The sequence below is a fragment of the Rhinatrema bivittatum genome, chromosome 1, assembly GCF_901001135.1.
Source record: "Rhinatrema bivittatum chromosome 1, aRhiBiv1.1, whole genome shotgun sequence".
NCBI classification, from domain to species: Eukaryota; Metazoa; Chordata; class Amphibia; order Gymnophiona; family Rhinatrematidae; genus Rhinatrema; species Rhinatrema bivittatum.
In genome coordinates, this window is record NC_042615.1 from 254,955,219 (window position 1) to 254,972,198 (window position 16,980).

The following is a 16,980-nucleotide window of genomic DNA, read 5'->3' on the forward strand; positions in this document are numbered from 1 at the left end:
GAGTACGTGACAAGTGCTTGTAACTCACTAACCCTTCTAGCTGATGTAATGGCTATGAGGAAGATAGTCTTCCATGTGAGAAATTTAAAATCACAGGAATTCATGGGTTCGAAAGGAGAGCGCATGAGTCTTGTTAAGACCAGATTCAGGTCCCATTCTGTGACTGGTGGTTTAAGTTGATTTAAACCTCTCATAAACCTGCTGACAAGAGGTTGTATGGATATTGGTGCATCTCCCATCCTGTTATGGTAAGCTCAGATTGCACTTAAATGGACTCTTACAGATGAAGTCTGGAGACCAGAGTCTGAAAGATGGCATAAGTAGTCTAGTAGAGAAGTTGTGGGGCAGGTGAAAGGATCTATATTCTTTTGGCTGCACCACAAAGTAAACCTTTTCCATTTCGAAGAATAGTTCTTCCGTGTTGAAAGATTGAGTGGTTGTAAAATCAAGTTTTCAACATCCATGCTGTCAGGGATAGGGATTGAAGGTTGGGATGGCGCAACCGACCCTGAGTTATGAGATTGGGAGCTACACCCAGGCGAATGGGATCCCTGATAGAGAGGTCTAGAAGTGTGGGAAACCATACTTGTCAAGGCCAATATGGGGCTATGAGTATCATGGACCCCTTGTCTTGTTGTAGCTTCACTAGAGTTTTTGTTATGAGTGGTATTGGAGGATACGTGTACAGAAGACCTGAGTTCCAAGGGTGAGCAAAGGCGTCCTTGGCTGGCTGGTTTTTCTGTTTGTGTAGAGAACAGAATCTGTCCACTTTGTGATTCAGGTGTGACGCAAAGAGGTCTATTGTTGGTTGTCCCCAACTTTGAAATATCCTGGTCGCTATTAAGGGATCCATGGACCACTCATGTGGTTGGAACTGATGACTGAGTCGATCCGCCACTACATTGTGAATGCCTGCCAGATAAGTGGCCCAGAAAAACATTGAGTGTGTTAGGGCCCAGTCCCAAATCTGTGCAGCTTCTTGACAAAGGAGATACAAGCCCGTACCTCCTTGTTTGTTGATGTACCACATGGCTACTGTGCTGTCCGTCTGGATCAGAACAGTCTTGTGTGAAAGGCAGTCCTTGAAAGCATGCAGCGCATAGCTCGAAGTTCCAGGAAATTGATTTGAAATGTTGCTTCGAGTTTTGTCCAAGTACCCTGGGTTTGGAGATTGTTTATGTGAGCTCCCCAACCCAAGTTGGATGCATCTGTAGTTAACGTTATTTGTGGGTCTGGTTGTTGGAAGGGTAGGCCCTTGCGCAAATTGTCCATGGTTGCCCACCAAAGTAGAGAGGAACGTAGCTGGTGGGTTACCTGAATTGGAGAATACAGCGGTTGAATGGCTTGGATCCATTGTGATCGTAATGTCCATTGAGTTACCCTCATGGCTAACCGCGCCATAGGAGTAACATGCACTGTGGAGGCCATGTGACCTAGTAAGGTTAGAAACTGATGAGCTGTTGCTTGTTTCTTTGAATGTAGCAAGTTTGCCAATAGGGAAAGTGTCTCTACCCGATCCCCGGGTAGAAAGGCCTTTGAGAGAATGGTGTTTAATTCTGCTCCGATGAATTGAAGCAGGTGAGATGGGACTTTTGATAATTGATGAGAAAACCCATGGAGTGAAGTAGAGTTGTTTGACTGAGAGAAGCCAGAGCTCCTTGTTGAGATTGACTTCTGATGAGCCAGTCATCTAGATATGAGAAGACATGTACACTTTCTTTGTGCAAATATGCTGCTATTACTGCCAGACATTTGGTGAATACTCTGGGAGCAGAGGCAAGTCCGAATGGTAGTACTCTGTACTGGAAATGTTGATGACCTACCATGAAGCACAGATACTTGCGATGAGGAGGGAATATTGGAATGTGAGCGTAAGCGTCTTGAAGATCCAGAGAACAAAGTCAATCTCCTGTTTGAAGAAGTGGAAGCATGGTGCCTAGGAGGAACCATCCTGAACTTTTCTTTCTTCAGAAATTTGTTGAGATTTCTGAGGTCTAGGATGGGACGTAGGCCTCCGGTTTTCTTTGGAATGAGGAAATAACGGGAATAGTATCATCTGCTCTGCTGAGTCTGGGGCACTGGTTCTACAGCCCTGGCTCTCAGAAGGGTGGATAATTCTACTTGCAATCGGATTATGTGATTTTCGCTTAGAAAAAAAAAAGAGAGGTCTCAGAGGAGAATCTGTTGGAATTGAGAGGAAGTTGAGTTGGTAACCTCGAGATATTATTGCAAGTACCCATTGGTCTGTTATTTGAACCCATTGGTTGTAATAGGAGGATACTCGACCTCCTACTGGAAGCTCTGGATAAGGATTGGAGAGATGGCTTCGGTCTGTGGGGAAGGCCTCAAAAGCCAGCAGCCGGTCCTATCTGTGGCAGAGGTTGAGGCCTAGTTGCCTTAGGTTGTCTGGGTTGAGGCCTTTGTTGCGGCCTAGATCTGCTCCTAGCTGTTGGAGGGTAGTACCGCCTCTGCCGGTAGAAGGGTCTTCTAGGATCTTTCCTTTGAGGCCTTCGAGATGGCTGTGAAGGTGGATCCTGCAGAACTGAGGAAAGCTGTCGCAGGGTCTCCGTGTGCTCCTTTAAGAGAGCAACAGCATCTTATACTTTGGATCCGAAGAGGTTATCTCCAAGACATGGGAGGTCAACTAATTTGTCCTTGGCTTCAGGCCTGAGGTCCGAGGCTTTAAGCCAAGCCCAATGTCTTGCACTTATGCCTGATGCAACCACTCTAGATGCTGTCTCAAAGCCGTCATAGGCAGCACGGACCTCGTGCTTGCCAGCCTCCAGCCCTTTGTGGTTAATTGCCTGGGCTGCCTCCTGATGTTAGCGATGGTATAAAGTCCTGCATCTGCTTCCACAGATTTCTTTGGTACTGAGTCATGTATAATTGATACGAAGATATCCTAGAATTTAACATGGCTCCTTGATAGACCTTTCGCCCCAGGGAATCCAAGCATCTGTGATCTTTACCTGGGTGGATTTGAGGAATGTGGCCTTATCCTCTTGGATTTCTTTTGCGCAGACTCTACCACTACTGACTGGTGGGGAAGCTATGATTTTTGGTAGCCAGGAGTAGACTGCAAATATATAGTGTCCATTCTTTTGTTAACAGCAGGCACTGAGCACGGATGTTCCCAAATCCGATGTTGTAAGTCCAGGACGGACATCATGGACAGGTATGGCTACCACTTGCTTTGGAGGGTCTACAAATTGGAGAACCTCCAATGTTTGCTGCCTTACGTCCTGCTCTGTGACCAAAGTGAAAGGTATGGTGTCAGCCATTTCCTGGATAAAAGTTGTGAATGAAAAATCTTCTGGTAGAGATTTTTTCCTTGGATCCGGTGGTGAAGGATCAGACATGAAAGCGTCAGATGAAGTATCTGAGTGTGTATCACTTCAAATATCATATGGATCTTGTCTAGGTGGAGAAATTGGAGGTTCCAGGTGGCCGAGGGAGCCCAGAAGGACCTGGTTGTGGGTCAAAGGGCGACTCCTCAGGGTGTTCTTTCCCAGGTTTGGAAAGAGCACCGACCACCTCATCAAATCTTTTCGTTATAAGTTGATAGAGTGCCAGTTCTGGATGTCCCAGGTCCCCCGGTGAGATTGGCATTGATGGTGTCTGCGCCGGAATCGATGGCATCAGTATCTTCGGTGGTCGTGCCGGCGTCACCTTAACTGGAATCTTTGTAGGTAACGGCATTGACTGAATCGTTGGCATCGGTGTAGTCACCGGCATCGGTTCAAGAACCGGTATCTGTGAAGTCGCCGGTATAGGTGTCTGTTCTTTAAGGGCCTGGAGTACCGCTTGTCTGAAAGTCTGACAATTCCTGCGAAACACCTGGTGCAGGCAGAGCAGCTGAATGCAGTGGCGGTGTAGGCATCTATATTCCCTCCACAGAGCCATGTGGAAGTTCGACCGATAGAGGTATAGGCCCCGGCACTGAGGGTAGCGGAGTTTTCTGAGGTTTAAGCTGTTTAGCTGTCTGTTCCTCCGGCGAGAGAGGAGTCGCTGGAGTCTGTGTGTGTCGATGACGGTGACGATGTTTTGGTCTATGTGCAATCACTGACCTGGTCGATGCCGATGGATGATCTCCGGACCCCTCCAGACGACATTTTTTCAACAAAATTTGCTTTGAAACCCCCACCAGGGACGATTTTGTTGATGGAGAAGGAAGAAGCTGAAGGTGAAAAAGATGTTATATCTTCTCTTGTCGAAGTTCTTTTCCTTTGGGAGTCATCTCTGCACATTGAGGGCAGTTTGAGACATCATGTTTATCCCCTAAACAGAGAACACACTCGAGGTGTAAATCTGTTATGGACATTGTCTGATTACAAACCGGACATTTTTAAAATCCGGAAGCCATTCTTTTGTCAACAGCCGTCTATGAAAAGAGGGAAAGAAAATATGAAAAAGTTTTTACTCGAGTAAAAACGAGTGCGCAATTACACACCAGCTGGTGTAAATCTAAGAGAGATCCCCTATGGGAGAAAATTTCTTGAGAAAAAAATGACTTTTTAGTCAGGTAATACTGTGAGGAAAAACTCACAAGGCTCCTTGCCCCGCGATACTCACAGCAGCGTGGAAAAACGAAGACTGAAGAGAGACCCCTGTGGCAGAGAATATCATGGCATGCTGGGCATGCTCAGTCAAAAGTTTCTAGAAACTTTGACAGAAAGTTTTCCATACCAGGGCTCCATCAATGTCACCCACATGTGAGGACTAGCGCTTGTCCTGGGATAATTGATCAAATTTGTTTGACAATCTCTTTCTGGTACAAACCATGCTGCCTCAGTTCCCACAATCCACTGGATTTTAGATACTTCACTATCTTTTTCTTAGTAGAGTTTATATTACTTTTCCTATGATTGAGATGAGACTAACTGGTCTGTAGTTGCCATCCACCTCTCTCACTAATTTTATGAAAAGTGATGACATCTGCTGTTATCCAGACCTTTGGAGTCCTATCTCCAAAGACTGATCTGCCACCACCTCTTTGAGCTCCCTTTACATTCTAGGTTAGATCCTATTTGACACCATAGCTTTCTCAACTTTCAGGTTAACTTGTTCCATGAAAACACTCTACAAATGTGTTGGTTTAACATTTCAGACTTTTTCTTGTCACCCTTCACACATTATTTTTCTTCTCAGTCCAACAATGCCCCCTTCTGCCCTTCTTCCTTTCACTGACATAAGTGACAAATCTGGACACCTTGCTTTCCTCCCAACTATTTTTCTTTCAGCTTTTGTTGTACAGATTACCTTCCCTGCTTCTCTCAACTTTTCCAGATATTCTTCCCTGTCCTCTGCTTTCATAGATCCATTTCTTAGATTTCTTATCTGTGGCAGCTAGGAAACAACTTTTTTTAAACATTAAGTAAAAAAGGTACTTTTTATGTACACTATAAAAAAAAAAACTGCATAAGTGATTTCTCTAATACACAGCCCTTGGTCCTTCCCCTTCTACACAAGGCACAAAATTAATGATTGGATCTATCTGAAATCTCCAGTTAGTGGTACAAGTTATAAAGAATATTGATTTGTCTAATTTTCTTAACAACTTTATTTCATTTGGAAGTGTTTATAGTGCTATTTAGTAGTGACTGCAGTGTTAAGCTGAAAAGCACATATCAACTAGCGTGGATAAGGCACTCCTGTTTTTAAAGGGGAAGTACCACACACATTTTAAATAGTTTATATATATCTTGTATAGCAACAGAATTGAATCACTATAAATATTTTGATTAATTTCATTAGTTTTAGAAGGAGTTCCTGCTGTGCCCCAGGGCATTGTTGGTAATGAGTTATCTTTGATGAGGCCACTGTGCTTGAAGAGTTTGCAGTGTTGCCAATCACTTTATTGTTTTATAATTATATGCAGTTTTGAGGACAATGATGACAGAAGAATCTTGCACAAAAATCACAGTATTTTTCATTTAACAAATCATGCTTTCAGAACCTCTTAGCATCCATTTCCAGAATTTCAACCTTTTCAATACCACTGCACCAAAACAATTAATGTCAGCGTGCTCTTTGTACTTGATAAGCAGAGTTGCTTACCTGTAACAAGTGTTTTCACAGGACAGCAGGATGTTAGTCCTCACATATAGGAGACATCATCAAAATGGAGCCCAATCACGGAACACTTTTGCCAAAGTTTCTAGAACTTTGACTGGCACCTACTGCACATGCCCAGCAATGCACCGACCCTGCATCCAGCAGGGGCCCCCTTCAGTCTTGTCTTATAGTAAAAAGTACGTGCGAAAAATAAAATAATAAACCGTAAACAAACCCAACTCCGCGGGGTGGCGGGCGGGTTTCGTGAGGACTAACATCTTGCTGTCCTGTGAGAACACCTGTTACAGGTAAGCAACTCTGCTTTCTCACAGGACAAGCAGGATGGTAGTTCTCACATATGAGTGAGTACCGAGCTGAGGATGCCCGAGCAAAGTACAAAATGCACCCAAAGACGTACAACAGGCCCAACAGGGGTGGAAATTTGGTTAGGAGGGCATCCTGAATGGGTCGGTGGAAGGATGTTGGGAAGTTAAACTGAAAACAAGTTTTGTAGAACAGACTGGCCAAAGATGGAATCTTGCCTGTGAGCCTTATCTAAGCAATAATGGGCTGCGAAGGTATGGAGAGAACTCCAGGTAACAGCTTTACAAATATCAGCAAGCGGCACTGAACGTAGGTGCGCTACTGATGTCACCATGGCCCTGACAGCGGAATGCCTGCTTGCTAGTAGCAAAAAGAAATGCAGTCCACTAACCAGGAGGAGAGGGCCTGCTTTCCCACAGAATTTCCCAATTTGATGGTATCGAAAGAAAACAAACAATTGAGTGGGATTTCCTGTGGGCTGACGTGTGGGGTAGATAGAAGGCTAGAGCACGTTTGCAGTCCAAGGAATGCAGAGCCTGTTCTCCTGGGCTTGCAGGGGGCCTGGGAAAAAAAGATAGGTAGGATAATAGATTGGTTAATATGAAATTCCGACACTACCTTCAGTAAAAATTTAGAGTGAGAGCGGAGTACTACCCTGTCATGCAGAATTTTAGTGTAAGGCGGGTAGGTAATTAATGCCTGCAATTCACTAACTCTGCGAGCGGACATGATAGCGAGAAGGAAAACTACTTTCCACGTGAGATAACAGATCACAGGAGTGGAGAGGCTCAAACGGAGGTTTCATGAGCCGCCCCAAAACCATGTTAAGGTCCCAAGCAGGGGCCGGAGGGCGCATTGGAGGTTTTAAGTGGAGCAAGCCTCTCATAAAGCGCCTTACTAAGGGTTGTGTTGAAATAGGAACATCCTCCATGCCTTTATGAAACATGGCTACGGCGCCGATATGCACCCTGATGGAGGACGTTTTCAGGCCTGCCTCTGACTAGTGCCAAAGATAGTCCAGAAACTTCACCGTGGAACAAGTGAAGGGTCTAAGGACATAGAAGTGCACCATACTGTAAAACCTCTTCCATTTGGAACGATAAGACCTTCTCGTGGAAGGCTTTTGTGAAGCTACGAGAACTCGAGACACTGACTGAAAGATTAAGAGGTTGGAGTATTAACCTTTCAACATCCAGGCAGTCAGAGATGGGGCCTGGAGGTTGGGGAGGCACAGGCATCCATTGTTCTGAGTTATCAGAAGTGGATACTTCCCCAGAGGAATGTGGCGGCGTACTGATAAATCCTGGAAGATTGGAAACCACACCTAGCGTGGCCAGTGAGGGGCTATCAGAATCATTACGCCCTTATCCTTCCGTAACTTCACGAGAGTCTTTGATATGAGTGGAAGTGGAGGGTATGCACAGAGGAGACCGCTGGCCCACGAGGGAGCGAAAGCGTCTTTCGGTTGAGAGTGGTGACTGCGAGAGAGAGCGCAGAAGTTTTCTACTTTGCGGTTGTGGACTGATGCAAAGAGGTCTATGTGAGGGTAACCCCAACTTTGGAATATTGTGTCCACTACCTTGGTGTTGAAAAACCACTCGTGTGGAAAAAATGTGCAGCACAACTTGTCCGCCAATACATTGTCCATGCCCGGCAAGTAGGTGGCTGTGAGGTACATCGAGTGGGAAAGGGTCCACGCCCATATCTGTGCAGCTTCCTGATACAGGAGGGTAGGAGCCCTTTCCCCCTTGCTTGTTGATGTACCATATTGCCACCTGGTTGTCGGTTTGAATCAGGATGGTCTTGTTTGAGAGGCAATCCTGAAGGACCCTGAGCGCATATCTGATTGCCCAGAGCTCTAGGAAATTTATCTGGTGTTTGGCTTCCTCTGGAGACCAGGTTCCCCGAGTCTGTAGGTCGCAGACATGAGCACCCCACCCTAGGCTGGAGGCATCTGTTAAGGTAATTTGATGTTCTATAGCCTGAAATGGAAGGCCTTGAGTGAGATTGGAGTGTTGCACCCACCAGGCCAGTGATAGTCAGAGCTGTGTGGTAACGTGAACAATGCTGGACATTGGCTGACAAGCTTGAACTCACTGGGATTTTAGAGTCCACTGCATGACTCTCATAGCTAGGCAGGCCAGAGTGACATGCACAGAGGATACCATGTGGCCTAGCAGAATGAGGAAATGACGAGCAGTTGAGGATACTCGAGTCTGTAAAAGATGTGCCAGAGAGGCCAGGGTGAAAGCCTGATCCTGAGGGAGGAAGGCTTTCGCCTGTATAGTGTCTAGGTCGGCCCCTATGAAAGATAAGGTTTGGGATGGAACTATCTTGGATTTGGGATAGTTGATTAGAAACCTTAGGGAGATCAGGGAATGAAGAGTAAGACACAAGGACACCAATGCGGCTTGCCGAGTCAGGGCCCTTATCAACCAATCATCCAGATAAGGGTAGACATGGACACCCTGACTCCTGAGGAAGGCTGAGACTACCACGAGGCACTTGGTGAATACCCGTGGAGCAGACACCAGGCCGAATGGCAGGAATGTGCGATGAGATGGAATAATTGAGGTGCGTGTATGCGTCCTGGAGATCTAGAGAGCATAGCCAATCTCCTTTTTGAAGAAGAGGAAGTAGAGACCCCAATGTTACCATCTTGAACTTCCCTCTTTGCAGATACTTGTTTGGTGCGCGAAGGTCCAGAATTGGATGAACGCCACCTGACTTTTTTGGGATGAGGAAATACCGGGAACAGAACCCCTGCCCCCGTTGGGAGAGAGGCCCTGGTTCTATTGCCTGGGACTGGAGGAGGGTTGACACCTCCTGTTCCAGAAGGAGAAAGAGTGGTCGGATGATCCCCACATCAGCCGAGAGGGGGAGTCCGTCGGTAGGAAATTGAGGTGGTAACCCTGAGTGACTACTGCAAGTACCCACTGATCGGTGGTGATGGTGTGCCAAGTGTTGGTGAAGTGGCACAACCGACCGCACTGATGGAAGAGGGGGTTGGCCTATGCTCTCCAGGAAGGAGTCAAAACCCTGACGCTGGTCCAGACTCAGGAGCAGGTTGGGTCTTCTGAGGTCGGGACTGCCTGGATTGACCCTTTTGATAAGGCTTGGAAGGGCGACCTCGGGAAGCCGGAGGATAATACCTTCTTGGTATGTAGGCCGGTGGCTTAGCGTCTCATCTGAATGTCCTCTTAGAGGTGGACGAGAAATCAGCAGATACTGAAGAAAGTTGACGCAACGTTTCATGGTGGTCCTTGAGCTGCGCTACAGTCTCCTGAATTTTGTTTCCGAAGAGATTATCCCCAGCACATGGTAGGTCAGCCAACCTGTCCTGTACCTCTGGTCTGAGGTAGGAGGATTTCAACCAGGCCCATCTTCTTGCACTAATCCCCGCTGTGGACACCCTAGAGGCAGTGTCAAATATGTCGTACGCAGCGCGGACCTCATGTTTACCAGCATCCAGGCCTTTCTGAGCTAGAGCATTAAGGCCATCCTGGAATTGGTTAGGTAAAGATTCAGAGAAATCCTGTATCTTCTTAAAAAGGTTTCTGTTATACTGGGTCATATACAACTGGTAAGAAGCAATGTGAGATATAAGCATTGAGCCATGAAAAACCCGTCTGCCAAAAGCATCTAGGGATTTCTGTTCCTTTCCTGGAGGTATGGAAGAATGAGGTTTGGAACGTCGTGCCTTTTGCTGGGCTGATTCCACAACCACAGAGTGATGATCCAGTTGTGATCTTTGAAACCCAGGAGCTGACTGCACAAGATAGCTGTAAGACAGATGCCACCTGACAGGTGGAACTGAACCTGGATGCTCCCAATTCCTCTTTAGCAGATCAATTAGGATTTCATGAATGGGAATTGACATGATTTCCTCAGGAGCATCAAGAAACGAGTACTTTAGCATCTTGTGCCTTGAATCTTCTTGTCTGAAACTGAAATGGAATTGTTTCAGACATTTCTTTAATGAAGTTAATAAAGGACAGATCCCTCTGGAGGAGAATGCCTTCTCTCTTCAGGAGGGGAGGGCTCTGAAGGCAGATCATCGGTATCTTGGGAAGAATCATCAGTCCAAGGATCATAAGGTTGATCACCAGCTCCCCGAGGGATCTTCAGAAGGGAGAAAAGGCATTAATCCTGAAAGACCAGGCCTAGGCATCAATGGAGGCACTGACGACATCGATGGTGGCACAGATGGAACCGGCAACATCGATGGATCAGTGGGCGGCAGAATTCCAGATGGCGGTATCAGTGTTTCTTCGTCTTCTGATGACACAGGTATTGGTATTGAAGGAAGAGGACATACCGGTGTTTTCAGTTCCAGAGGTGGAAGGGCATTGAGCAACGTATCCAATCTACCCAGTAGCGGTGCGAACGCCATGGGAATCTGATCCGTGACTGGCTTGGGCACTGGTATCGGCATTGATGGAGGCTGGAAGCCGTGCAGTGCTTTAATGATGGCCTCTTGGATCATCCGATCCAATTCCTCGTGGAAGCCTGGGTGTGGAACCCCGGCACCGGAGTAGGAGGCAGCACTGGCATAGCCGGAGGGTTCACCGGTGAAAGTGGAGTTGTGGCTCCCGGCACCGATGAAGGTGGGGGAACGGCTCTGTGACACAGTCGCAGGAGGATGGGGCCTTCTCTGGACGGGATTTCTTTTGTCGGTGGCTCTGTGGACGCCGATGCCAAGGACTTGCCTGGTTCACCGGCATCGGAAGGCTCAGTCTGAGGTGAAGAGGAAGAAGTCGACACCTTCGGAGTAGTTGATGCCGGTCGGACAGCACCGGTGTCCCGTTGCTGACGAGAGGTCGATGGCACCGGCTCAGACGAAGTGGTCAATGGAATCAGGAGTTTTGAATGAAAAAGAAATTCCATCTTCGCCAAACGGGCTTTGCGGCCCTTTGGGGACATCTGGTGCAAGTTTGGTATCATGGTTGGACCCCAAGCACAAACTCTATGCGGGTCTGGGATGGACATTGTCCGAGGACAATCTGGGCACAGACGAAAATCCGACGCCATGACCGACAAAAATTTAGCCACGGTGCGGTAGATGGCCAGTAGGCCCCGAAGGGAAAACTCGATGGGAATAGACCGCAAACGAGGGTAAACCTTATCTTTCGACTGCAGAGTACAGATATCGATAGGGGAACCCCTATAGGGTAGAATTTTTTGAAAATTTTTAAAGACGTTCCGTGAGGAAAATTCCTGTCAGGCATCTCAAGAGAGCTCCTTAACCCATGTGGCTACTGCTGCACGGAAAAAAAAAAAAGAGACTGAAGGGGGACCCTGCTGGATGCAGGGTCAGTGCATTGCTGGGCATGCCCAGTAGGTGCCAAAGTTCTAGAAACTTTGACAAAAGTGTTCCGTGATTGTGCTCCAACCTGATGTCACCCATATATGAGGACTACCATCCTGCTTGTCCTGTGAGAATTCATGTATAACTCCAGCTCTAAGCACTGTGACATCACCTTAAAAGAACTCTGAGAAACTGAGTCACCAGTTTATTGCTCTTCAATATTAAACTTGTCTCACATTAGGCATCAGAAAATTGTGTTTCTAAATGTTTAGTCTAGATGGTCTTTCCCCTTTAATTATCCCATAAGACCAAGTGGCAGTTGCATACACAAATTTAGAAACATTTTCTTTGCAGAACCAATATAAAGATACCATGAACTGTTTTAAATATCACATCCATGTAAACTTTATGGATACTCATTGAAAAACATTTTGGAAAAACATTTTTACTTCTTAAACATTATAGAGAGTATTGTGCTATTAAGTGCTGCAGATATAGTGCTGTTGTGCAAATCTCTTCGCCCACCAAAATATCATTCAACCATGTTCTTGTATCTCAGTAATGCCCTCATAATCCTCTAGAAGTGGAGCACTTTCTTCTCGTTTTGGTCTTACATTTCTCAGAGGGGGTGTTCTTCTTACTGGCCTTCCTGAGTCGAAGCTTAATACTGCTGCACAGACTGACACACTAAAGGAAAAGATGCCGAAGAAAAAGCTTTCCCCAAAGGCAGCTACGAAATTAATCTGACCAGCCTCCTCCTTTGTGTTATATATGATTATTACAAAGAGGCAGGAACACAATCCCACCGCTGTTGCTGAAGACAAGGCTGGAAAAAAAACCCAAAAAACAAAGTCAAGGAACGGTATCCACATTTTCGTAACATTAAGATAATCTTATATTACTTGTGTTAATTATTCTAAACTCTAAAGCATAGGCATTCCATAGTTTTAATACAAGCTTTAAAAGAGTTTAGTTGGATTATCCCAGTGCTTTACAAAGACCTTTCCTGCTGCCAAGTGATTTATCTGCAGAATATGAGGTACACCCTCCCTGAATGGATCCCAATAAAATTAGCACTGGGTCTGTTGGAATTAGCAATCCTGTTACTTTATAGATCCATGACAAGATTTTAGACCAAAATACTTGGAATTATTGGGCACTGCCACAATATGTGGAATAAAGTTTCCTTTTCTCCACATGTCCTCCAACAAGAATCAGATTATTTAACTCCTGGGGTACAACAATTATAAACCAATGTATAGTCATTTCTATACACAGACTGAGTGCAATGGTTCTTATGCACTCCAAAGGCAATTTCATAGAACATCAAGATTTCCACCATCACCCCTTAGTTGCCTCCCCACCCCTCCCAAATGTCCACGCTAGAATCTTATCCCTTACTCCCTTTAACCACCCTGCTGCATTAATAAGCATCACAGATGACAAGACATTCATCCACAATGAATTCAATTTGAAAAATAAAGGAAAACTGCAAGTTTAAGTTCCCCCTCTATATAGTCAACAATCAAGGACAATTATTCAAAATTAAGCTCCTTACTCTTGGGGTGAAAGTTTGACTATATTTCTCCCAAATTGAAAAAAAAAAAAAAAAAAAAAATCAAGTCTACATTTAAACGTCACCATTTCCATTATGTCATGCAATGAATTCCTCCATTGCCAAAAGGATGGTCCATAGGATTAAAACTTTCCAACAACCCGGAGGATTTCTATGAACAAAATATTACCCAGTTATTAAATCATATCAGGCAAAGATTTTATGCATGGAACGGTTTGCTTTTGTCCATTGTCAAAGTGTGGATTTTCAAAAGTCTATGCGTGCCGGGCCTATTGTAAAAAGGCCTGGCCATGCGCTTAAATCCTGGGGCTGGAGCCCCTGGCACAGCGGCCGTTTGCTGCTGTGTCGGAGGATTGCATGCCGGCACGGGACAGGCACTAGAGGTAAAATAGAAAATTTTTTTGGGGGGGGGGGGGGGGGGGGGGGAGTTAGGGGAAGGGAAGTTAGTTTAGGGGGTTGGGAACGGGGGACGGCTGCGGGCGTCAGCGCGCGCGCGCAAGTTGCACAGTTGTGCACCTCCCTTATGTGCGCCGACCCCCGATTTTATAACGCGCGCACCAGCGCGTGCATGTTATAAAATTGGGCGTCCATGTGTGCGTGCATGGACGAGCACACGTAGGTATTAAAGTCTACCCCTAAGGCTTCAGATTTATCTATGTTTAGCGGAAACCTAGAGAATTCCCCAAACTTTTCAAAAACAAGCAGTAAAGCTGCAAGAGATGTTGTCGAGGTTGTAAGAAACACCAGAATGTCATCAGCAAAAGCTGCATATTTGAAGACCTGTGCACCCAATTTCCATCCCCATATATTCCTATCCTATTGAATTTTCGAAAGCAGGGGTTTCTAGAGATAACAAAAACAATGAAGGGGATACAGGGGATCCTTCCTGAGTTACCCCTCTTTATAAAAAAAAAAGGCCTCTGAATGGGCACCATTCACCGAAATAAATGCCTCAGGATCCGTATTATAACTGTACTGCTTGTTTTAAAAAAAAAAAAATCAACCCCATTTTATCCAAAACAGCATTCAAATACGTAGTCCCATTCCACCCTGTCAAATGCCTTTTCAGTGTCGAAACTGTCAAAAAGGACTGCTTTTGCATCCTACACGCAGTTATAGCCATCATTAATAAACTGACATTCGTCAAGGCATACCTAACTTTAACAAATCCTACCTGTCCCGGTTTTATAATTTTTGGTAAAATTATCCCTAGCCTATCAGCCCAAATTTTAGCAAATAATTTCTGGTCAAAATTTAAAAGAGAAATGGGATATGATACTCTTAAGATAGCATCTTTACCCAGTTTATTGTATGACTGTGATCTGTGCCACATTGACACTTAAGATATACACCTTTGGTCAATAAAGCATGATATGTTAAACTAAGGGGCCTCGGTAGATGGTCCACTAGTATTTTGTAGAATTCACTACTAAAACCATCTGGAACTGGGGCCTTTAAAGGGGTTTTTTTTTTTCACACTTTTCAAACAAACATAAGAATACTTGTACCAGAAAATGAGATATGTACAACGTTGAGTAAAAAACAAAACAAAAAACAAACACAATGAAAAGGAAATTTACCTTTAAACTTTCCTCAAGATAAAGAAAAGGGGGAGACCAAGGGGAAAAAAAAGTGAATAGAATAATGAAAACATGAAAAAGAATAATGAGAAGCACAATCCACATCAAATCTAATTGGCTGACCTTTCAAGAAGAGAGATCTCTAGGCGAATGAGTCCAGGAATGTCCAAAGTTGAGAAGGTTCAAAAAAGACGTAATTAACATTAAGAACTTCACTAAACACAAAGGTCTCTTAAAATAAATTGCGCCCCCAATGATAGCACCTCAGATCTCATAGATCTCGTGTTATTCTAGCGACATCCAGATACATCCATATTTTCTGACCATAAAACAAAAGCAATCTGTTATGAAAGAAAAACTTGAGAACAGTAGTTCTATCAGTCAAAAAAGCAAAACTATACCAATAGAGTCCCTCTTTTTGAAATCTCAATCTCGTGATGATTCAAGAATGTCCATCAAATCCAAGGGCAATTCTTGAGGCTGATTCCCAGTAGCTTCTTCCTCGTTTTGTGGCAAATATGTCTTAGTAATAATAGGCATGGCAGTCGATGGGATATGAGAACATGGGAAATATAGTTCTTAAAGAGATCTAAAGGGGAAATCAATTTAGTAAATGGAAGCTTTAGAATCCTCAAATTCAAGCTTCTCAAAGAGTACTTAGAGTGAACAAGTTCAGACTGTACCAAGGCATCTTGAATCTTCTCAACTGCAGTAACCCGTATATCCAAGACTTCAATTTTTGCACCATGAAATGAGACCAGCTTTTCAGTTGCCAATATATGATGATTAAGTGTCCAAAGTTACATTAAAGAAAAAATAGAGGCTTTGAGTGATACCAGCACACTCCAAACAGCTTCCAATGTAATCACAGCTGGCTTAATTAAGGCAATTTTTGAATTCGGGCATACCTTTACCACACCGCCTTCGCTCAGCAAGATGTTACCGCTGAAGTCCCCAGATGGAGCCAGTGTTGAAGGTTGAGCCAGAAGACCCGCCACTCCTAAAGTCTCCGATAAAAGAAAGACACTTATCCAACTGAAGTTAGGTCCTCCACCACAGCAGCAGCTTCTGGGCCCCTGTCTGCCTCCACAACTGCTCCTTCAAGCACCGGTATTCCCACAACCAACCTCTGGGGCAACCAGTGGCGATTCCAAACAGGCTAGGCTTTACTGGCGCTTCCACATTATTTTGTGGTGGCTCAGTACCCGGCACCATTGTCTGTGGGCAATGTCTCGGCGCCTTGGGAGCAGAGGAGCATGGAGACTCGTGCAACCAGGCCCGCTCCATAACTGGCTCAACAGACATTGATATCGGTGCGGTATGAGTGCCTGCACCGAACGTGGGCTCACGTCTGTGCTGGCTGTTTCCCTTGGAGCTTGGCCAGGTCATTCTCCAGCACAGAGTAAGATGTCACCGATGTACTGGGTGGCATTGGTGGTGGATGGTCACCGTACCGGTGACGTTGATTCCCACAGTGCTTGGCCCAGTCTTTCCCCAGCGCCAGATGCCCTCGCTGTCTCGGATGGAAATTGGTGACGGACTGTCACCATGCCTCCACTGCTCCTGACACTGTTTATCGCCCAAGGATTACACGGGTCTCTGGTTTAGGACCCGAAGTGTGGTGCGATTTGTTAGACGAGGGCATTGATTTAGATGCTTCTGTAGTATCGATGGCATCGATTGAACCGACGTGGGCATCAATGGAAACCATGGAAGCATCGATGGAACCGAAGGGCGCATCGCGAGAATCGATGAGAGCATTGATGGCATAGACTGTGGCCCTGGCGGCAATGGGAACCATGGACGTCTCTAACCCTCTAGCCCCGAAAAACGTGGTGGTGATCGCAGGAAGGACACTCGCAGGCAGCGTGGGGTTGACGGAGGGTAATAGACATAGGGAGAGAGAAGGCCACAGTTCGGTTGGAAAGCCTGGAAAACTGTTAGTGAGGTGACAGGAACCGACCGAAAAACAGGGCATAATGCTCACAGAGTGTCGATAAAATGTACGCAAAGGGAGACCCGTGTAGAGAAAAATTTGTGATGCAAAACTTGGTGTTTCCGTGAGGAAAAGTGAGAAATCTCACAGAGCTCCTGACACGAGGCAAACTGCATCACGGAAAAAAGAAGACTGAAGGGAG

General features: G+C 45.5%; 1 protein-coding gene across 7 annotated transcripts in view; it reads right to left on the reverse strand.

Annotated features, from left to right (window-relative positions):
- LOC115087092 (transmembrane protein 127-like) overlaps positions 1-16,980 on the reverse strand; it is a 161,545-nt gene that overhangs the window by 99,398 nt on the left and 45,167 nt on the right. For all 7 annotated transcript variants that reach the window (XR_003855435.1, XR_003855437.1, XR_003855432.1 and 4 more), the window contains one exon: positions 12,301-12,512. Coding sequence is in view for 2 of the 7 variants with exons in the window: in XM_029593845.1 (XP_029449705.1) it covers positions 12,301-12,512 (212 nt within the window). In the remaining 5 variants the exon portion in view is untranslated. The remainder of the gene's footprint in view (positions 1-12,300; positions 12,513-16,980) is intronic.